This window comes from Bacillus rossius, chromosome 1 (genome assembly GCF_032445375.1).
Source record: "Bacillus rossius redtenbacheri isolate Brsri chromosome 1, Brsri_v3, whole genome shotgun sequence".
Classification (NCBI taxonomy): Eukaryota; Metazoa; Arthropoda; class Insecta; order Phasmatodea; family Bacillidae; genus Bacillus; species Bacillus rossius.
Window position 1 is genome coordinate 117,277,537 of NC_086330.1, and position 24,998 is coordinate 117,302,534.

A 24,998-nucleotide genomic window follows, 5' to 3' on the forward strand; every position below is an offset into this window, starting at 1 on the left:
ATAAAAATTTCAACATGAGGTAAAATAAGGTTTTTTTTTGTGTTATTTTGACGGCAGAATTGCGAATGTGTTTTTTTTCCTTCGACATGGCTGGTGAGAGCTCTTCGACCCATATTGCTGAGTTGAATACTTTTGTAGCACAAAGTGCAGTACGCAGAATTTATGTTTTTAGCAGAGGGTTTGATATGCTGAAACTGTGACTCCTTGAGCCAATTCTCCTTAAAAGTAGTTTTCTTCAACATCTCTAAGCTCAAAAAAAAAGTACATATTAATATTTTCAGGTTAGGTTAAAACATTGTTTATGAATTCTTAAAAAAAAAATATAACTACACAAATAAAAAAACTATTACAAATTTAGGTAAATATGTAGTTGGGCGGTATTTGCGGGGAAAAGAATGTTAAAAATCCGAAAATACTTTTATTCTATGCTCTTTAACTTCCTCTTTTCATAAAACCCGGCGGAGATAAGAAATTCCAAATACTTTAGGAGATATCGCCGTTCTTATTTTGCAATGCAAGACCTGTGCAATCAATTGACCGCCGATATATTTTTATTTTGCCGTGTGTTCGTGAATGCCTAATTAATTAAAATGATTGATTAGGTCAGGTCAGTTACATTATAAATACTTTCAAACTAAGCGGACATAAAAAATAATGAGAATTAAATTTTAATGGCTGTTTAGTTTTAAAGTATTTATAATGTAACTGACCTGACCAAACAAACCGGGACAAAGGATGAACAGTAGGAACTAACGTAATTTTTTTTTTTTTTTACTTATTACTTGCGCAAAAATATCCAAATAACAAATAAAACATTAAAATTTGAAACGTTAAAAACTCACTTGTTAGAGGCAGGTACAATTCCTTTGCCATTAGTAGAAAATGATGTAGTCGTTCACCTACGTCGCGAAAAAAATAAAATCATACTCGTAAACAAGAAACAATGATAAACGCCACATGAATGCACAGGTATTGTGATGAAAATTAAAAAATTCTATATCTCCTAAAGTATTTGGAATTTCGTATCTCCGCCGGGTTTAATGAAAAGAGGAAGTTAAAGAGCATAGAATAAAAGTATTTTCGAAATTTTAATTTTTTTTTAACAAATATCGCCCAACTTTGAAAATTAAAAAATTTGATATCTCCTAAATTATTTGGAATTTCTTATCTCCGCCGGGTTTAATGAAAAGAGGAAGTTAAAGAGCATATAATAAAAGTATTTTCGGATTTTTAACATTTTTTTTCCGCAAATACCGCCCAACTACATATTTACACAAATTCACACCTAGCAATATAACGGGCCTACTTAGAGAATTACAACATGCAATACTCTTACAATCTTACAATGTTAACTAACGATTCTGGGGAAAAACATGTTCAGTTATGCATATTTTTTTTATACACAATGTGTCACGCAACAGAACTCACGGATTATAACGGTTGAAAAAAAAAAGTAATTAAAAAAATAGGTAGAAAAAAATGCAAAAACATAACCGCACACAAAAGCCACGTGTTTTCGTATCAGCTTGGTAGTTTTCAAAATGAGAATTGGTATTGCCTCTTTATCAAAATGCACTTTATTTTCTTATGATCGCATCAAAAACTAACTACACCTGAAACAACGCCTTTAAATTCACGTAATAAGCTTTGTACTCACCTTATTCCACGTGAAAATAGCCTTCAAAAGATAATCAACGCCATGCCCGTTCTGTAGTTCACTGCATGGAACGGAACATAATACAAAGTCTCAATGGCAAATTAAAAAGGAGCAAAACACCAAAAAATGAAGGCCAGGGTTCGCTAGTGAACGAACGAGTGCCTGGATTGGCCAGAAGTTATGGTGGGTGGTTGTAACAGCCTATTGCAACGGACAATCGTAGACCAAGCAAAAAAAAAACGTTGCAGTTGCCGTGTGCCTTAAGCAGCAGCCTTTTAGCGGAGTCGTTCGGTAGCGGTACAAGCGCATCAAAACAAAGCTTTGTTTGAATTATACGCAACTTTAAAATTTCCAGAATTCGTAGAATTTTCCCTGGCATTTCCCGGAATTCCCTGACCATTTTAATTTCCCTTACATTTCCCGGTTTTCCCGGTTTTCTAGTCCTGTAGCAACCATGCTCTAATCTCTAATGTTTGTTATCATACATCATATTGTAGGGGTGCAGTTCCATTATAAAAACCGTCCAGTGGGACACTGGAAAATTGGGTCACTTGGCAGTTCACATATGTTTAAAACAGTAGAAGAGGGAAGGAAAACTATCATCACTGTTGAAGATAAGGTCACACACGCTACCAAAACCTCAATACACAAACTCAAAATAGTTTATTTTTAGATTTGCCCTGTTTCCCCATCTCCAGCTGAATGCAGTGCAGCATTCATGTCACTGGCCAGGTGCCGGGCGGGCGGCAGACGAAACATAACGGTGTGGTGTTTCACACATGGTGCTAAGATGGTTGAATGAAACAATATATTCTCGCTTGTGAAGTTATATCTATTAAAAACCAACATTGGGTAGTTATTTATGGACATATTAAGAGCAATATTAAATATTTATTACTTATCTTATACTAAACGGAATACTTGCATAAGGATTACACTAGATTTTACGAGAGCTAAAATGGGCATAAACTGTGCGGCCATATGTGGATAAATACAGTATTCTTGAAAGAGGACGCAGAATGTAAAATTAATTTTAATATTTTGCAACTCTAACAAACCTCTGTTCCTACCAACTAAACTATTAAAAATACGTAAAATGTATAACAAGGCTGGACTGAGACTCAAAACACTCGAGCAGAGTCGAGCGAATAGCTAAAGGTCGACTCGACAGTTGACATCTTTATGCTCGTAAGGACGACACTCTAATATCTTTTTTTATACCACATTACATAAGTGACATATGCAACAAGCATAAAAAACATGTACAATTTATTTACAAACACTTCACAATGTAATATAGTATTTATACATATTTGCGTAGTTTTCTTTAAGTACCGTTCCTGAATAGAGTAAAACGTTTATTCCGCTATTTAAGTTTTAAAACACTGGAAAAGACACCAATTTTTAATGGCCTGCTACACGTTAGAGGTTTGTAAGCAGACAAACTATTAACAGAAAATATTTCAATGTCTCGAATTTACATGATTTCTAATACAGCAGCAATCAATAGTATATCTGTTCAGCACTCACACAAAAGTGTACACCATGCATTTTTATATCTATCAAGTAAAATGATAGACGCCTAACCTCTAACAATGTTGTGTCCACAACAATAGTTATGAAATATTTCACATGTAATTTAAAACTTTTTTAAAAGATATTTTGACATGACATTCATTTATAACCAGAAAATGGCACAAGAAAAATAATATAGAGTTAATTTTATGTGTGGGTAAAGTTATACTTTGTGCACATGATTTTCTCAAGTACATTTAATGATATTTAAAAAAAAAAATTCTTGAGACTGCAAAAAACTATAATAAAATTCAGTATTTGAGAGAAATTTTGTTAGATTATGCTGCAAAAGGCAATTTTTTTTAATTCAATGGTTTCTTAAAACCAGGGAGAACCCTGAAGTTAAGCCATTATAAATTCAAAATTATCATTTTTTCTTTACTTCATGATATTTCTTTGAGTTCTTCTCTAAGAGGGTGCCCTAATACGTTAATTAGTTTATTAGTAGTTTGTCATTTTTATTTTTAGGTTAGGTACATGAAAAATAGTGTGAAATTATGAGACCGATCAGTTAGGTTGGGATAGCTACATTAAAAATATTGTGACTTAAGAATCTGTAAGGTGGCTATTTTAACCTCAACAATTACTATTGTATGTAATTTCATAAAGCTTACCATTTAAACAATTTTTCAGTATTTTGAAGGTAGCTACACTAACCTAAAACACCATTCAAACAATTTTAGTAGTATATTTAATGTAGCTAAACCAAGCCAACCATTCTCACCATGTGCATTCAGCTAACATAACATACTGCTCTTTAAAAAAGGTGAACTACTGGTAAACTATCTACTTCATGTACCACAACACTCTTAGAAAATATGTTAAATAGTTTCAAAAAATAGGATAATTGTAGGGTTAAAGACACTTAAAATGAGAACAACATTGTTTAAGCTTTTATTAATATTTTTCATATTTAATTCATTTTCATAACAATTTTCCTTGACTTAAAAATCCTTCAAATCTACAGACTTTTATAGAATCCAGTAGAAAATAAAATACACACTTTTACAAGAAAATATAAATAGGTTTAATTGATTGTTATCAGGTCTGTGTGGTAGGCATGTGCGAATGTTAAATTTTCATTGCAAATCGAAGTACAAAGCAAATAGTAACTATTTGTGCGAAGTCGAATTGAATGCGAATAGTTGCATTTTACAAGCAAAAAAATTCTTTAAATTTTTTTATCTCAACTCGCCAACCCCAATAAGTCCCCCACATTAAAAAAAAATTGCAGCTTTAATCTGTTTTATTTAAAAACATGAAACAAACTATTTTGAAAAAATACTTACAAGGATTACGAGGAAAAAAAAATTTTTATTAGGTAAAGTTATTCATAAAAACAAAACCCGTTCATGTAAAGTACGTTTATTTAAAAAAAGGTGGAGTATACAATAGCACGCCAAACAATCTACAGTAGAATCTCGTTATAGCGAGCACGGTAATAGCGAGAACACGGCTATAACGAGGTATTTTTGAGGAATTTACGGCGTGAGAGCTTGAAGCGCGCTTTTGTTATTTGTCTGCTTTATCTCCACCCCTCTTGCTCGCCACTAGACATCTTGCCGTAGACGCCTGTCACATTCTTCAGCCGTGCAGTCGCCACCTAAGTGGGTGGCTTTAAAAATAGAATCCCGTCCTTTCTTTTATCAAACTTCCGTTAGTTATCTGTGCCGTGTGTAGACAAAGTTTGATATTGGAACAGAAACAACGTAATTTTTACAAATTAGAAATATGTATGTTTTTGTTTTTATAATCGCGTATATTTTCACGTTTTTTTTTGTTATCTTAAAAGAGATAATATTAAAAAGCCGCTCTAATGAGATTTCATTGTTTCTTGGTTAACAAAAACTATTAATTGTTTATATTCTATTTATTATTATTTACGCGACGTCATACTGTACGCTTACGCAATACGACTGGATTCGTTGCTGCAACATAACATAGCAAATTATGCGGTATCAGAAGTAACGAGTAACGTAACGATAGTAGCGAGTACTAATTGTTATAGTAACGAATACATACGGGTACACATTTTTTCGTTACTTTTACACCTCTAGTAAGCACTACCGTATTTATTTCCGAATCGCTAGGACAGTTTTCCAGCGACTATTTCGTTTGAGGCGTACGTGCGTTGCCGCAGCCGCACTCCTGCTTTTTTGTAAGGAATTAAATCGTCGCGCTATACTAGCACCACCTGTTAGCGACATCCCGAACCAACATGGCCGCGAGCAGACAGCCCGCGTCGGCAATAGATAGCAGGACAATGCTGCGTCGGCCGCGGGCTGAGATGCTATACTTACGTGGCGTGGTAGGGTATTCTGGTTATTTTGACGCAATCGGTGATCGCATCCGTACTTATGGGGTATCGTTTTAAAGAGAATTCACACATCTGCTCACAGAAATTAAGATTTCGTTAATATAACCTGTTATTTTCCAGTTATACAGGTTTAAACACAATTTTTATGCTATTTTCGGTTAATTTTTATTTTTTGTGGGCCAAAATTTGTCCAATTCGGTTATAGCGAGGACACGGTTATAGCGAGGATCAAACCCGGAACCGTGACACCTCGCTATAACGGGACTCTAGTGTATATTAATAATTCCTTAAACAAAAACCTTTCTTCAACTTTAAATAGAATAACCAAAACTCTATAACGCGAACGCAAGCTACTTGAATCTGTGACGTGAACCAACGCGTAACTATTGCCGTAGTACACATTTACTACGAAAGAATGCGGGCCATCAACTGCAGTTAACTCGGCACCTGACAGAGAGCGCGCGTTGCATCCAATCGGCGAGATATCTATATTCACACTACGTGCACGCGCTCTATACGGGAAGGAACATAAACACACATGAATGATGCGATGGCTACATTTTTATAAGCGGACAATCACATAAAGGAAATACCGTTTAAAAAGTCTTTAAAAGAAAATTTACACGTCAGACAACTTTGTATTTCCGTTAATTAAATAAATATGTGGTAATGACCGAAATTAAATTTAAGATTATACCTACACAGTGGCGACGCAGACGATCAGATAAAGGAAATAACGTTTAAAAACGTCTTTATAAGAAAATTTACACGTCAAACAACTTCGTATTTTTCCGTTAATTTATTAAGTAAGTAGTAATGACCGAATAAATATTAGATTTCTACTTTAAAATACATCGTTTTATACGGAAAAGATACCTACACAAAGCGCTCGGCATCTACTAGCGGGACTAAAAACATCATGCAAAGTTTACGCGAGAAGTTTTTTTATCCCAATTTTGACAGCCTAAAATATGGTTGCGACGATTACGCGCGTGCGACCATTATGCGATATTGACGTTGAATAACCTAACAAAATCGCTGTAGTCCTGAACATAACAAATTAAAGTCTTCCAGTGTTACATGACACCAACTTTACCAAAAATCAGAAAGGTATTATAGTAAAACCTTCTATGCTGGTGAAAGTTTCCTGGGGCTTGCCAAGAGGTGTGCGTAGCTTGTACATGACGCACAGCTGGGCCGCCTCCCAGGTGGCCCACAGCAAGAGGACCGAGTCGGACACGGAGGCAACACGACTGAACGTGCTGGCGGCCAGCTCCTCCTCTGCGCACTGCGACAGGAGCACGGGCCAGCAGCCATAGAACAGGCCAACCAGCCAGTCCCCACTGCAACAACACGCGCAACCACTTCCATTCACGTCTGCAGGCTTTCTCGTCCACCAACTTCGTATACTTAGCTTTACAGCTACAAGCCGTCAGTGTCATATAGCACGCCAATGTTTCTGCTTCCCGTGCAGTGACCACTTCCTACCTTGCAACATCGCAGAAACATCCAATTGTTCTACGGCATTGGATGATGACCTATTTAAATACTATTTAACTATTAAACCTATTTTAAAAAACAAGTATTTTAAAAGATTATCTCATGGGACTTACAAATTTACACCATAGAGAAAAACTTCTTATAAATATATTATATTATGTCTCTCAGTTAATGATAGAATTCAAGTTTTCTCAAATCCCAATTTTAGTATTAGGATGGCTTCTACCCCTTGATTATGAATCTAGATCACAGGGGTTAAAATACTATAATAAACAAGAAATTTTAAAAAAGTTTACTATTCATCCCTTTAATTGTTTCAATCACTATGTATGTTTCCAAATTAACATATAACGTGCATGCTAAGAAAAAATACAACACATATGTAAATCTCTATTTTATTACAAGTGAGCAAATTTGAACTTTACTGACGAGTGTATTGTGTGCAGTATACAGTAAAACGCACAGGCCTTCCCGGAACTCACGCAGTAGGCTGGCATGCGTTGCTATTTTTGTTTCTGTCGCACTTTGTTTCTAGTCGTATGGTTGAGCACTTTTATGTTTACATTACTGAAATGTATTTTATGTAGTGTTGTGCGAGATCTCGAACCTTGAGAAAAATTTCGAGAAATATTGCATTCTCGAACAGCGAGCGAGAAAAATAATTTCTCGAAAATAAACGAGAATTTTTTTGGTACCTACCGGTAAAAACTCAATTTGGTATGGAAACTAAATTTGATACTGATAGTTGTATTTTTATATGTTGAACATTACACACACACTGCCATTATTTTAGTTTAAATGTTTTAAAAATACCAAACGCGTCTGGCTGTTTGGACGAAAAATGATTTGGCGGAACACAAAGCAAACATGATGCAATCATTAAGATATATTAGACTAGCCGATAGTCAACCATCCAAAACCTTTATCAATAACCGAAACTGTGAATAAAAACTGTCATATGAAATTCCAATTTATCCTGAAAGAAAAACTTCTGTATTTAATTTTTAAATTACGTAAGCGTAATACATAATAAAATACATTCGAACCTAACCTACAAAATTGATTTTGTTTACATACACGTTATTACGGTAAAGTTATTAAAAGCATTACCTTTGATTTAGTCATAATATTTTGTTCGGTAATGTTTAATACCATACTGAAATGTTGATTATTACGGCAAAATACAAAATTTTCTTTTTAACAAACAAAAGGGAATGGTGGTCATGCTGCCAGACCGAGCCTGCTTCGCTATTCCGTTTCTTATTTCATTTCCAATAAAAGACTGCGCAAGTCATGTGATTATTAAATGGACTGGAATGTAAAGGAATGGACTGAACACGCAGAACAATTCACCCCCTTGTATTACGTAAAATTACGTGAATGTGTGTGTTCAAACCTGTTGAAAAGGCAGAATAAATAGTATGTTCATTCCATTTCCTTTGCCACCTTTGTTTCACTCAGTCGTAAGACGTCACGAGTAATGAATCCCGCCAAAGCCTCCCTAGTATCAATTTCTTTGTTTTCATTACCAGAGTTTCCCGTTTACGCGAGCTACTCTGCGGGTATGAATAAATAATGTGACGCCTGTAAAATGTTATTAGGAATATGAGAATGATTTCCTAATACTGCTTTATCTCTAAATGCGGCGGAACCAAATGGAAAAAAAAAAGTGTTGCGGGAATATAACAGTTTAACAGAAATAAACTTTGTTGTCAAATTAAACTTTGATTTTACGGTAAATTGGAAGATGTGGACATATCAGTGTGGCAGTATTACACAAAAAGTGGTGATAAGTCAACGGGAACCACAATTAACATGTTAGCTACCAGACTTTTACCTAAGTGAGTGAATGTTTATTCATAATTTAGTGTAGGCTTACATTACGTGTGGTGCATGCCAGTTGTGCACAGGCAACTAAATTGACATTCTATAGAAAATCTTGATTATTTAAAAATTTCTCATTCTCGTCTCGTTTCTAGCGAGAAAAATATTTTCTTTCTCGAAAATTTCTCGAGGCCTAAATCTCATTCTCGCACAACCCTAATTTTATGTTAATTATTCAGTAAAATATTAAAATTTTAGCAACATTCAAATTTTTTACTGTTAATTGTAACTTTTACTGTACATAAATGTTTAGATTTTTAAGTTGAAATTAATGTTTCCTTTTTTGTTTCCCATTTTCGGCTCTTTTGCGAATTATCCGCGATTTTCACTATCCACGGTGGCCCTGCCACTTAAATTTTGCGGATAATCGGGAGTGTACTTTACTTCATTTCCAACAATATTTTTCTTTGAAACTTTTTCCTTGAACATTAAATCTTTAAAATAATAGAGATTAAATTGTATTGTAGGGCTCAAAGATTCAACTGGCCCATCTGCAGTCTCAATGGATTACAAGCAAAATTATTTGAACATGTTTTACGTGGAAAACCTCTCAGCTGAAAAAAAAAAAAAAAAACTAAACAATGACCAGACAGAAGTTAAGTTAAAGTTTAAAAAAGTTAAAATCTAAATTGCTGTCACCTGTGGTGCAGAGCCTGTAAAAGGTAACCCATAAATTTGCGGAAATGATAAGGCTGCATTTCACCACACGACCCCCTCATGAGGTGGTGCCTCTGTGCTGTCACCACAGTCTCCTGGGTAAACGAACTCAGCTCGTGTAAAGGTGTGTCCTGGGGAAAAAAAATTTTCTCTCCTAATTAAAAGTGCATGCTATTGAACATACATATTACATTAGAGACAATACAAAATATCATTACCATTCCTGCTTGTAGCATTTATATAGAATTACATAATATAATGTTAAAACAGTACAAATTAAAATTAAATGAAAATGGTTTCATTGTATGCCTACTAAAGTTAAAATTTACTTTACAAAAATGATTCTTTTTCATTACTGAAAAACTATGATAACGAAATTTCCTTAATGTCCGTACCAGGAAGTCATATGGTGGGGTGTGCACATAAAGAGTGAAGACTATGCCTATCACATAGACATATACACGCTGCTAAGTGAACAAAATAATTTCAAACATTTCAGATGGTTTGAAGATAAATATTTCACACTGCACGAAAATGCAGACATGTTCAACTAGACAGGACATCAAAGATAATTCATTGCAATTGCTTTCTCCAAATCAGTAGGGTATTATTAGTATAAAACATTTCAAAGGTTGACTCAAACTATTACAACATGCCTCATTACATGAGCTTGATGACGAAGCAGTCATGATTACCTTTGACTTTGTACAATACTTAACACTGCAATGTTTTTTTTTTTTAATTCATATAACTGATTTTATACTTTTGCCATTATTAGGTATGAAACAAACAATAATCTCACACTATACAACCTAAAGCACTTACCTTGAAGTTAGTGGTGTTTGTTGATGCACTTATCAGTTGTGCCAACGTAATCTGCCACGGAATGGAGGCTATAATGCTGAATACACTATGTCTGACTTTGGCATTATTGAAGTTTAAGTGAAATATGCAAAGATCCACTACTGAAGACAATAGCTTTGGCTGGAACACAAATACATTTACATTTCAATGTCAAAAAGTTATAAATAAATAAATAAAAAACTTTTATAACACATTATGGCTCTGTTGATTGAAATAAAAGTAATTCTATAAAATTTAGCCATCATTATAGGTAGAAAACTTAACGTAGGTGATTAAAACAGGTATAAGCCATCAGGCCCATTCCATTAATAAACACTTTCACCACATGCTGAAGGGATGATACTGACATATAATTGAATTTTGTCTTCTCTATTATTTATTTACTTAAAGGTTTTTATGATTTCTTGTTTATTAAATTGTTTATGTATGTTTGTGCTGTTCTAGCATCATTACATATGGACATATCGTTACATATTTTTCTCAGTTTGCCATAGTAATTTGTTATCAGTCACATGTTAAACCATAAAATGGTGGATAAACTTAACTATGAATGTATATTAGTGTCTACAGTTACCACAGAACAGTTGAACCATAAAAATTTGAATAAAGCATTAAGATTCAAAAGTGATGGTATTTAGCACCAAAAAAAATTATGAACTTTATAAGACAGAACCAAGATAGTGAAGATTTTCAACAGAATTAAATTTGAGGAAATAGGGCACTTTTAAAAGATAACCACACCATTTAAGTAATGATATTTGACACCAAACACTTTAAATAATACTGCTATCAGCAAGCTGTTCCAAATGTTTAGGAGTGGCCATTATAAACAACTGTGAAACACTTTAAATAAAAAAATCTAATTTAAGAAGCAGAATCATCTGCTTGCCAACTTCCTACTGCTGGAGGAATTGCTTTAACAGATAAGTTTGTAGAAGATATGGGGTACTTCTAACTACTGTGTAAAGATTCTATGAAACTAGATATTCTTCATTCTTCACACATATTCCAACATTATCTAAATCTGCTTGTCCTTACACACTCTTTAGTGTGACAGCAGGAAGGTTGCAACCCAGAGCAGCCAATAACTAACCTTTAGCATAATTATGTCTTACCCACAAGAAAACAGGTATCCTGAAAAAGCTCTGTTTTTTCTCTAGAATAAAAAGCTTCAAACCATACCATTACCATCAGCTTGCTATGACCATAGCATCCAGATACAGTACCAGGTACCACTGGTACCTATTGCAATATCAAAAACACCTGCCAGGCTACCAATCAGAGCAATACCTCCAGTGGCATTCTTCCTGCCATGCATAGTGTGCACCCAGACCCAGGACACTGCAACCAGCCGTACTGAGAGAGGCCAAAGGCCACATAAGTACATCACCCAAAACAATTATAAAATAAATAAAATACTGTATTAAACTGAATCAGGCCAACCCTTACTTTTGAAAGTCCCCTCCAACGAAAATTAATAAATTTATAATTCTTCTACGCAGAATCATTTTACCAATTCAATTTTACAAATCAGCTTGTTTTTCTACATCCTTCGCCACTGCACATTATTCTCTCATAACCTATATTGGCACGATGCTCCACAGTTATTTGTTTGTTTGGCATAATGTACAACTCTTGAGATTGTAATTTCTATAAGAGATTCATTGTTTTGGAACACAAAACGTAGATATGCCACGTTTTTTGACACAATCACAATTGTAAATTTTATGAAAAACTACAATGTAAAATTACATTACGCACATACAATTGCTGTTAACATTACAAAAAAAGGAAAATATTCTGAACCATAAACAAGCACTTCAACATAAAAAAATAACACTATGTAACATGATTTTCTATGATTCTCTGATTTAAGGTGTTCCTAAAGTTTTTTTTCTGCTGATTCCAGATCTGCAATACATTTTTTCCTATCACGTACAGTTTTTTTTTTGCAAATTGAGAAAACTCATTGTTTATTTAAACGTAAATTTTACAAAGGGAATTTTCATTGTGAAGAGGAAATTTTATTTTGTTAAGAGCAAATAGTTGGCAACACTTGTTACCCCCAGCTCGCTTTAAAAGGGAAACAGTAATTCATTGTTTACATGCTGTAGTGTGAGGTTATATTTGAGAAATGAGTCCCCTTAAGTGTTTAAATAACCCAAACGTTTTCTGTTATATTTGTGGTAGATATGAAACTGCTAAGCAAAAACAAAACATCAGTAGTTTTTTGAGAAATGTCTATTATGCTTACTTCGGCATAAAGCTTGGTGATCAAGACTAAAACTCGGCACTGTACAAGTTATGTCGTACATGTGTCGAGGGACTGAGACTGTGGAAATATTGTGCCAAAAATATCAATGCCCTTTGCAAATTCCAATGGTTTGGAGGGAGCCACAAAATCATATTAACAAGTGTTGTTTTCTGTATGGTTAACATTCAAGGTCATAACGCAAAAACTAAGGACAATACAATATCCGAACATTCCTTCGGCCATACGACCAGTTAAACAATGTGAATCTCTTCCTATCCCAGTTCCACCTACCATTCTCGAAAATGTGCTTTAGGAGAGCAGTTCAGAAAATGAATGTGATAATGCTGATGATTACAAGTCAGAAGGAAATTCTGCGTCAAAATTATTCACTCAAAATGAACTTAATGATATAACTCGTGACTTAAATTTGACAAAGGATGCTGCTCATTTGCTTGGATCAAGATTGAAAGCAAAAAATCTCCTACTACCTGGAGTTTCGTTCTCTTCGTATATGACTCGAGAGAAGGAATTAATAAAATTCTTTAAAGAAAACTCTCTGGTTTATTGTTGTGATATTGAGGGTTTATTGAAATTCTTTAATGTCACTTACAATCCAAGAGAGTGAAAGTTATTTATAGACTCGTCCAAAAGTAGTCTCAAAAGTGTAATTTTACATAATGGAAATTTCTTTGGTTCATTACCCATTTCTAGTCACCTGTTTTTCGCGATGCGCAAAATTTTCGCTGAAACAGAACCTTTTTCACGAAATTTGCTTATTTGCCAAAAATTTGCGAAAAAGTAACGAAACGTATAGATTTGTGGCTATATATGTCAACCTTTTGCAATATATATCGAATTGTGTACCAATGATCAATAATTACGTAACTACTAACTATTGTTTGTTACGAAGTTACAATCGATGTTTCAATGTCGCATTGGTACAAAACAAATGAAAATAGAAAGTGATGTTCTGTTTACTTGCGTGTCGCGCGTATTGGAGTAGGTTTTCTTTTTAGTGCTATAGTATAGATTATTAAAGAACTGTGACCTTAAAATTGTATGTTGATTACTGGCAGTTAATTTCACGTTCATGAAAAATGGTTGTCACAGTATACGACCGTGCTAAAGAATATGCGCATGAGTGATTTTATGTTTTTGACAAATTCAACAAAATTTTAAAGTGTAAGTTTTGTAATGTCTGAATCAAGTGAGCAAGAAAAGATATGTGTGTGAAGCATATTCATGGGAGCATCACCCATAAAAAGAATAAGGCGTTAGCACGGGAAATGAATGAAGTGGGCCCATTGTCAGGAATAAAACAATTTTGGCTCACTGATATGGTATCCCGGGCAAAAAAAGCCAAAGTTGACAAACAAGAATTTGTTTTGTCTACTGTTGGCGCATTCATGGGCACGAATATCCCGTTGGAAAAAATTGATCACCCGAAATTACGAGATCGGATGAACCAGTTTATAGAAGGTGGTATTGGTATTATGCTTCTGTTTATTCTATAAGAAAATAAGTCACTCATTTCTGTCATTCAATTTTCGATAAATAAGTTTCTGCATGCGATATATTTTCAATTATGCAGAATCCCGAAGCCCTCAAAAAATAAAAATAGTCCTTTAACCTAACCTCATATTCCAAATGTAAAACATACTTTTTTTTAACTTAAAATCCCTTGAATTGTTAATAAACAACAATTCATTTTAGGCCTAACAATGACTCGTTCACATTTCTCAGGTGCTGGTGACTTACCTACAGCAAGTAGGCTTCGAGAAGGGTACGTGCCACAGTTAATTCAGGAGGAGGAAGAAAGGATGAAGGAAGCTGTTATAGATAGACTGGTTTCTATATTATGTGATGAAACTACAGACAGAAAAGGCCAATGTGTATTTATGGTGCTCATCAAAGTGCTCACATGTGGTGACAGTTCCCTTCAAAAACTGTACATAGGTGGGGTGAAAGTTCTCAGAATGCTAATGCAACAGAGTGCTCTCAAGCTATTGTTTCTGTAATTCAGAAACTAGGTATTTTGAATGACAATATAGTTTCAATTACATCAGATTCTGCTTGGTACATGAGTAAATGTATCAATGCAATTAGAGTGTTAGTTTCTGAGGGACTCTTTCACACACAATGTTGGGCACATAAAATTAACTTGGTAGCGAATTTGTGGGCAAGTGAACTCAAAGAACTCAATGAGTGTGTGAGGCAAACAAAACATCTTTTCTTGAACACACGCAAAAGAAAACATGCATATTTAACATTTCTCCAAAAAAAAAAATATCCTGATCAACCTGAAAAGGTAAAACTGTTCCCAATGTCAGTTATCACTCTGTGGAACTCTTGGTTTAGAAGAGTTGATTACCTGAAAGACCACTTGTGTGACATTGTCGAGTTTGTCAAAACTTTCCCAGGATGACAATTCAGCAGTGTAGTATTTCCACAGTTCTTCATCACCACAAGTGAAAGTGATCCAGTGTCAAGCTGTATTTATTGTCAAACACTTCACCAAATAATGCAATTTACTGCAACTATTAGAAAGCTCTTCAATTCCTCTTGCTCATACACTTGAATCAAAACTAAATGATATGTCCAAACTGTTTACTTTGCTCTCTGATGGGTATTTTTTTCCAAACCACATCAGAACTACTGCAGACCATACCCAAGCAATTCAGGGATGGTTTGTCATCCAATTCAAATCTGTTTCTGTAAAGTGCCTGAACAAACTATCAGGTCTCAGGATAAATGACACTGCAAAAACATTCATCTCAACCATTGGAACACTTTTTGATCCAAGGAATGTTATTAAAAGTGTTCCTTGTGACATTTCTTGCTTGATAAAGTGTGTGCCCATTTTAGAACTTGCTTCAAACCAGTATCTTGAAGCGTACAGTGTATCTTGAAGCGTACAGACAAAAGAACCCGCATCACAGCAGAAAATATGGAATTAATGACTGCAATGGCTTTCCCATCAAGCTAGATAGCAGTTGTAACATTGCAAGACCCCTGCCCTCCTAGCTAAATATTTTTCTTTTAAACTGTTTTCATGCGTGTAAACATTTCTTAAAGAGTCTCGCTAATAATATTTTACCGTTTTTATGTATTTAAGGGTTGATATTTGCACTTGCTGTATGTTTTAAGAATGCACTTTGTATTTTAACAGACATTTTAAATCATTACTATTTTTTATGTAATTGTTCATAATAAGTCGTTGTACTGGATTATTGCCTGTTTTGGCCTACTTTCAGTTTTTTCTAAATAAGTTTAATTTTGTCAAGTAATTTGTATTAGGATTGCTGTTTCGTCTGATAAATCACTTATTTAGGGTTTTCAAGAAAGTTTTTAAACATTGTTTACTAATTCTATTTGTCTAACACTGTGTATGAATATAAGAATATTCTACACTACTTATTTTTGATTTTAATATGGTACTATAGTGATATGTTACGTTTTTATTCGGAACGGGCTGTTAATTAGTGTTCTAGAACAATGGACTAGGTGTGGGATGTATTAGAAAGAGGCAGCTATATGAGACCTATGAGTGCGAGATAGAAATGGTGATTCCCCACCAAAAGAGAGACAGAAACGATATTTCGTCACTGCGTGGGAACTGGAGGAGAACTACTCTCCCACGGTGTTGGAGAGAGAAGGAGAAAGTGAATCCCCTGTTTCTATGTGTGGAAATGGTTTTCAGTGTATATGTTCTGTGTTCTGATTGGCTTGTAATTGTTAGTGTGAATGAAGAGTGTATGTGATTGGTCGGTGAGGTCATGTGACTGCCCTTCCTGCGTGGAGGAACCAGTGCCATGATTTCACCAGTCGTCTGTCAATCGCTGCACCAGGAGGGGGCGTTCGGTGGCTTCTCAACAAATATGTAGGAATTTTGAGAAGGATAAATTTAACTTCGGTAGCTAGAGACATGCCGAAGAGAATAAATTAATCATTTGTTGTTTTGGAACTTTTTGGACATTTTTAACTAAAAATTGCGGCTGCCAACGACGGCATATGGCTCATGGCGAAATTTGTTTTTGCTGGGTGCGGCTCCGTTTGAGGCCGCACTGATTACATATACTTGTAGTAAAATGTTACTGAAGGACTTAACCTACGTAATTTTTCGTTAATTAACATCACCCGAGCTGCGAGCAATTCTCGACAGGCAGATGTAAGAGTTGAATGAGTGAGAAAAATTTTGAAAGTGATTGGATTCGTTTGTGCATTCTATTTTGAAAACAAAAACTACAATTGGCGCTTAACATCTTTTTTTTAATTTTTTTATATAATGAACCGTTATATTTGGCGACCCAACGTGTGGCTGGCACGGACTTTTACACGACCCTGAGAGCAAGACTGACATTTTCGGCATTAAATAAAGATGATCTCCCAGAACTGTCGGCGTAGCTAAGCGGCGATGCGGCTTTCTCTGAGGCGAGAGTTGACGGGCTGCTTCAGCGAGTGAAGAGTTCCAGAGAGACTGCGGGAAGCGGTACATCGAGGGACAGAGCGACCCAAGGCACCGTGGGACTTCAGGCCTGTCTCATCGCGGGACTTTAGGACCAAGGTTCGAGGGACAACGTGGGATGGATCACCGGAAATAGCAAGTGAAAGGAGCAGTGTGGTGTATAGAGTTGTGTAATTAGGGTTGGATAATTGTTGTAGTGTTTTGTATGTGTGGTAGGTATGATATCCAGAGTTGTCGGTTATTTGTATATTTGTATAAACATGAGTACCAGTAGTAGTGAAACTACCGATTTCGTAGGATTTTTAGAAAATCCTGAAAAATTCAAATAATTCAGATCCCAGCCTTGATGTTGAAATAATAGAGCAAGATTTTTTTTGTCGCCAGGAAAAACCCGTAAACATGGAACATCCTGCTGAACCAGGTCAGAACATGGAACCCCGTACAATTAGCAGCCCAGTTGAGGTTATAAGGGGGTCAGTTTCAAATGAACAGTTGATATTGAATAAGATGAGAGAAATGATGCGGGACATGACACAAAAAATTGAACAGGGACAACGAGAATTCACACAAAAAATGGCTCAGGGACAGAATGAAACCAACAACAAAATAGATCAGGCAAATTCACAAAATTGAGGTAAATTCACAAGAGATTGCGAAGGTTAGGAGCGAAATAGCTACACAGTTGTGACAGTAAATTGACAGGGTTGAAAACAAAATTGATGACTTTAAAATTAAAATTAATGAACAGGTAGCCACGTGTACGAACAAAGTAGATGAATGTGCAAATAATATTGCAGAAATGCAAGCCGGGATGGGAACATGTGTTGAAGAAATGAGCATTTTGAAGGAAAATATTGCAATTCAGGGAAACGAGATTCAGGAAAATAGGGAAAAAATATCTATGGTACAGGATAATCTCAATCAGATTCAAAACAGTTTGGGTAGAGATCATAATGAACTCATTGATGTACATGGCAAGGTTAATGAGAATGCCAGGGGTATTTTATTAAATGAAAGGAAGATAGAGGAAGTGGAAAGCAATTTTGGGGTTAGTGTTGTAAAAGTTTTGATGGAAAATAGGAGAATTGGTAACCAATTTGAAAAGTTTCGAGACGAGGTTGGACAAGAGTGTTTGAAAAAAGTAGAAAAAAAATTGGGAAATATTAGAGGAGATTCTAATGGAGGGATTAGGAGTACAGTGACGAAGTTAACATTTTTGAGAAAAGCATACCGAAATTCTATGGGGATGACAGAGGGGCTACCCCAATACAGTCCATCACAAAGTGTGAGAAAGTTTTTGAATATTTAAAGGGTTCTGATGAACAGCAAGTAGAATTGTTTGTAACGAAGTTGGATGGGGCTGCGTTGCAATGGGCAATGCATAAGGAGAAGGAAGTTGGAAGAACTTTGCGTATTTTTTGTGTAATTTGGTAATAGGTTAGCCGAGCTGACTAGCAGCTAAAAGGGTTTGAGTTGGGCACCCCTTACTTTTCGGCTAGCTCGGGAGCTAGGAATGATGGAGAAGGAAGTTGGAAGAAAAGGAACTGTGGGTATTTTTTATGTGTGATGATAATGATGTTTTTGTGTATTTTTTATATTATGTTTAATGATACTAGGAAATGTAAGTGAATAATGTCAAATGAAAATGAAGTGTGTGGATACAGAATTAAGTTAGTGTGTATTTGGTGTAAATATTATGAGGTTGTGTAACATTTTAATAAGAAAGTTTAAATATGATTAGTGATGCTGTAGTGTGTTATAAAAAAGTTTTTAAAGTTTCACATACCTAATTTAATGTTTTTTAGAATTGACTGTGGAAAGTTTACTATGTGAGTTTCTGTGTCTTAGGAAGTTGATGCATCTGTTTAGAAGTTGTAGTTCATGGGTTATCAATGTTGAGCAGACTAGTTATAATTTTGAAATAAGTGTTATCCAGTGGTTGAAGTTATGATAGAGGTATTGTGAAGATACTTAGAATTTGATAAGTTGTTTTTTGATTAAATTTAGGAAAATTTTGTGTCAACAGTTTTGAAGTGATAGTGTTGTCAATGTTTTGTTAGTGCAGATATGAAGAGTGGAGATATTGGTTGATTTGTGGGTTAAAGTGGTTGTTCAATGGGATTTGAGGAGTTTGTCATCATGAGCAGCACAGAATTATAGTAACAGTGGTTTTTAAAGGAGATAATGTTTTGAGGTTGATATTTGTTGCCGTCGTTGAGGTGGTCATGGAGACGTAATTCCTGGAGTTTATTGCAGCTGGTGTCGAGGTTTCCAAGGCTGTCAAAGTAAGTTGTTCAGAATTTTTTGTTGTTCTTGAAGATTCTTCATAGACAAGGGAGTTTCTGCTTGAAGCTTGTAGAGAAACCAGTTTCAAAGTGGCTTGTATTATGCACTAATGAGAGGGATATGACCATTTGTGAAGAGTTGTTGACACTTTGTAGTAAGAGATGTTTTCAAAGTTTTGGATTTTTTAACGAAGAATTGATGTTATTGCAATTTTTAAGCAACAGTTTTTTGAATTTCTATATAAACAAGGGTTGTAATGACTGGATGCATTTATTTTTCAGGATGTTTTTGTATTTTTTTTTTGTACAGGTTAGTTTTTCACTTTTGTAACTTTTCAATTAAATGTAGTGTTAATTAAATTGAAAAGTTGGGGGGGGGGGGGGGGGGGGGGGAATGTAACATTGCAAGACCCCTGCTCTCCTAGCTAAATATTTTTCTTTTAAACTGTTTTCAAGCCGGTAAACATTTCTTAAAAAGTCTCGCTAAGGATATTTTACCATTTTTATGTATTTAAGGGTTGATATTTGCACTTGCTGGAGGTTTTAAGAATGTACTTTGTATTTTAAGAGACATTTTAAATCATTACTACTTTTTTATGTAAATGTTCACAAATAAGTCGTCGTACTGGATTTTTTTCTCCTGTTTTGGCCTAATTTTTCAGGTTTTTTCTAAATAAGTTTAATTTTGTCAAGTAATATGTATTAAAATTTAACGTCGGTAGCCAGAGCCATGCCGAAGATAGTAATTTAATCATTTGTTGTTTTTGGAACATTTTGGACATTTTTAACTAGAAATTTCGGCTGCCGACGTCAGCGTCTGGCTCATGGTGAAATTCATTTTCGCTGGGTGCGGCCACGTTTGAGGCTGCACTGATTTCGTGTACTTAAAGTAAGATGTTACTGAAGGACTTAACCTACGTTATTTTTTGTTAATTCTCATCGCCCGAGCTGCGAGCAATTCTCGACAGGCGAATGTACGAGTTGAATGAGTGAGAAAAATTTTGAAAGTGATTGAATTTGGCTGTGCATTCTATTTTTAAAAATAAAACAAAAAACTACAATTGGCGCTTAACATCTTTTTTTTTATATAACGAACCAATTTAAGTCTCAAAACATTGTTCCAAAAATTTTAAAATGTCGCATAGTGTTGTTATTCATAGGGCGTGTTTCTTTTAACTATTTTTTTTTAGACTTTTAGGCAGTTATAAATAATTGAACACATCCTGATTCTGTCACCATATCCATTTCTTTATATGTTGGTTATCCTGCAACCAAGTTGTTGACAGATGAAAAAATTGTGCATACGAAAATTGATTTTACTGATATGTGTCTTATATATTACTAGCTGCAATACCCGGCGTTGCCCGGGCTGAACACAGGGTGAAGGGGACCTTTTTCGAAATCAGATGTAGTTAGTAATTGTCTTCTTAATTTTAATGTCAAGTGTGAAAATTAATTTATATCACTTTCAAATCCCGACAGACATTGTTCTGCCAGTTTATAGTTATTTACCTGGTCTGTATGTAATTTAGACTTTATAAAGCAATATAGAAAAAAGCTGAAAAATAAAAGATTACTAATATTGAAAAGATTCCCTTATCTAGATAATGCTCGGCCTGCATTGCAATGCCTCATTCAGTTTTGTTTTGTAATATGTTTGAAGTAGTTCCATATATACAAATCATCTATCCATCTCTCTATATATATCTCTATCTACATCTATATACATCTATGTATCTCTCTATCTCTATTTATCACTTTATATCTACATATATACTTCCCACTATCTCTATACCTTCTATATATGTCTCTATAAAGCTCTATACATCTATAGGTATATCTCTTTAATTAACCCATTTCAGTCTCTATACCTCACTCTATCTCAACTTATCTCTCCATCTCTATCTCACTATATATATATAATTATATATATATATAAAATTATATATATATATATATATATATATATATATATCACTCTATCTCTGTCTCTCTTTTATATTTAAATAAATTGTGTCATGCGTGCGCACTTATACAACAAAAACAGATGAAGTGCCGCTATATAAAATGAAATAAACACATTTTTTGACATGATTCGTGCTCCAACTATTGAAAAATGGTTATACCGTCTCAGTAACCTTCATGGGCATGCGCATAACAAATCACCAAAATTTCATCGCAATCGGATGAATGGTATAGGAACGCATACGGCACAAACAAACGAAAATTAAAGACATGACAAACGCATCAAACGATGGTCCGTTTAAAATTCAAGGCAAGTCTATCTATTGACGAAGTTAAGAACCAAACTGTTATTAGCGCCTTATTTTGCTAGCCGCTGCGAGCTCCACTAAGCGGACTGGTCTCACCAAGGAGAAAAATATTAATTTGCCAGACCTTACTATGTGTATGATCGTGTGTCAGACATAGAGAAATGACACTCACTCACTATTTGTATGTCTGTGACCTATAATTTTTTCTGTTATAAAATGAAATTATCACTTTTTCACTCCCTTAGGGATGGAATTTCATATTAATATGGGGTCTATGTGTTAATCCAGGTTATAAGCTAGCTGTAGGCCAAATTTCATTCAAATCCATTCAGTAGAATTTCCGTGAAAGAGTAACAAACATCCATCCATCCATACTTACAAACATTCACGTTATAATATTAGTAGGATTTCTGTAGTCTGTTTTTCCGTTGGTCCACGAGATCTTCCTTATTCCTTTATCAAATTCCATAATAATACCCCTCATTTTAAAGCTTATCGTGCCGGCTAATGACAAAAAATAGACATACAATTTAAAAATGTATTGCTTCTCTTAAATTTTAGATTTAAAATCATCTTAGAAGAGGTCATTTAATGGATGCGTTGATTTTTCGATAGATATCGAATCAGATGTGATAAATAACAAATTGGATATCCACTTGAAACATCAGGGGTTACGTATTTCTTTTTTAAATTGCAATTCCGTATAATAAACAGACCTTACGATAAAGAAATCTTAGAGGATCCTTCAACTTAACCAAAAAATTCCACCAAAAAACCACTTAACCAAAACCTCTGGCACATCAGACTTTTCTTATAAGCAAGTGTTGATATTTTGTATCACAAAAATAACCTACAAACATAACCTCTTATATTTACTTGTCATAGCTTATAGCATCAGTTAGTATTGAAGATATGTACAACAAAAATTTAACGATGATCACACCACTTCCAACATTGTACCGTATTTTATTGCATAATGTCCGCCATCGTATAATGTCCACAAATTTCTTTTTAAATACTTAAAATGGAATTTTTAAAAATCCACATAAAGTCCGCACCAGACAAAGCAACCTTGGCCACCCCTGAAAGGCACAGTAACGGGATGGAAATTTACCGACGCTGTCAACAATGCTATGACCTTGAGTTGTTCATTTCTCCGGAGCGGTCGCTGAGAGGGTTTGTAGCGTGGTGAAACCGCCCGGACTCAGAAACTCACACTCTACTGCGCAGCTGCCTGCGACGTCACGCGAGTTGCAATGGGATGGGCTATATATAGCACAAGCCAGTACACGTCCCACGCGCAGACGGACAAAGCAGCTGCAACTCACACTACATCACAAAGTAGGGGAGGTAGCGGAGAAGTGGTGGGGGTACATGCGCACGGTTTCACCTTCTCAATACTCCCACCACGGTTCGTTGGGAGAGGGAAAGGGAAAGGTCACTGGTCATGTACGATATGATACGCAACGTAAAGAAAACGTCAGCTGTAACAAAATGGACATACATAAATTCTTACATGTCAGGAAGACAAGGTTCTGCTTTGTTTTTGTTAAAAGTTCCTGCTCAGCCTTTTCCACGCTCTGCACTCCTTCCCCCGCTTCAGTCAAGCAGGGCAGGAGGGGACTCGCATGCACAGACGTCTGCCGGTAACTTTTTTTATACACACAGTGGGCAAGGGACAGGCAGGGAGGCTCGCCGGCGCCGGCTAATGCAGACATTAGACATCTGCGCCGTGCCATTAGTGGCCATCTCAATAAAAGATTAAAAAAATATATTTTCACGCAAAGCGTTTATTTTTTGTAGGCTGGCTGCGGCTTCTGAACGTAAGAGCGCACACGCGAGTGAGAGAAGAAAAAAAAAAAGAGTAGCGTCTTCCACTAATCGCTGACACCCAATTATCTCGACACCTGTCACATTTCTCACGTCCGATGCGGAGGGTCCCCAGTCACCAGCGCTCTGCGAAGTAGTGTACCGCCGTAAATATTTTTCAACTGGGCCGAGGGAAGGGTGTCAATTTTACAAAGCAGCGATTTTACTAATGCAATCCGCGGAACCGTGAGCATACATAAAATCAAGGTACTAGTAAACTAATTATGAGAGAACAATTTTTTTACTCTACACAAAACATGTAAAATTTTGAGGAAAAATTTTTTAATTCTGACTTCACTTCATAATGTCTGCATCCCATTTTTTTTTGTCAAAAATGTAGCCATATTACTGCGGACATTATGCGAGTAAATACAGTATTTAAAGAGGTTTTGTAAACACGTATATTATTAGTATGTTTGTATAAAATACTTCTGTAAAAATTCATGTGTAACAACTATTTGTACTGATGTGTTCAATTACATGTCTTCTTTTGTACCGACACCCGTTTACTTTTTTCTATTCTTCTTCAAAATGTAATTTCTCCAAAATTTTTAAATATTGGAATGCCACACAAAACGATTTGGTGCGCACTGCGGAATTCTGCATGGGTCGATTAGTTATCTATAAAGGTGATCTGGACATATGATAAATCAACGCAAAAATTATTTTAATAATGTTTTATGGACTGTCAGGTATATTTACCTGATTTTGTAATTAAAGTCTACTTGGATTTTTCTTGGTGCGCAAAACCAGGCTGACCTATTTTTTTTGTAAGCAGTGTTTTTATGATTAAAACTCAGCCTCTATTTGAGTTTAGATGGTAACATCACAGTCATTTACTAAGCATTTCTAGAAACACTCATTTATTACAAACAGTTTCATTCTAGCTAAAAACTGGGAGTACTTGGGTTCTTTAACAGAAAATTATTGGTGGGTCAGTTTCGTAATGAATGATCTAATAAGGGGCCATGCAGAGCATTCACACCGGTTTGTACCCATATTCGCAGAGTTCTCCAAGGACAAGAGCCTCTAGCCGACTGACTAATGAGTAGAGCCAAGATTTTATGGTGTTATGAAAAAGGACTTTTCGTCATTAAGAATTGTGGATTTCGTCTTTATCGTCATAAAAAATTAAAACACATGTAATAACATGTATACACCTAGCAGAGCTGCCTTGATCAAATGCTTCAATAATTCGTGGTTAGAGACTTAAAATATGCATATTAAACAATACTATGTTGAGAGTACATAAAAAATTAACAACTAAAATATTCAGTATTCTTATGCAGGTAAGTACTGTTCCTGAGTTCAGGAGAGAGTCTAAATTAATTAAAATATAAACTACAGTTAAACTTTTGTTCTATAAATGCAATATAATTAAGCTCAGGAAAAAGCCAC

General features: G+C 35.1%; 1 protein-coding gene across 2 annotated transcripts in view; it reads right to left on the reverse strand.

Moving 5' to 3' along the window:
- LOC134542984 (serine/threonine-protein kinase SMG1) overlaps nucleotides 1-24,998 on the reverse strand; it is a 322,401-nt gene that overhangs the window by 246,901 nt on the left and 50,502 nt on the right. For both annotated transcript variants that reach the window (XM_063387640.1, XM_063387630.1), the window contains exons 12-14: nucleotides 10,416-10,574; nucleotides 9,573-9,721; nucleotides 6,675-6,892 (exon numbers count right to left, since the gene is read on the reverse strand). In XM_063387640.1, the coding sequence (XP_063243710.1) occupies nucleotides 6,675-6,892; nucleotides 9,573-9,721; nucleotides 10,416-10,574 (526 nt within the window). The remainder of the gene's footprint in view (nucleotides 1-6,674; nucleotides 6,893-9,572; nucleotides 9,722-10,415; nucleotides 10,575-24,998) is intronic.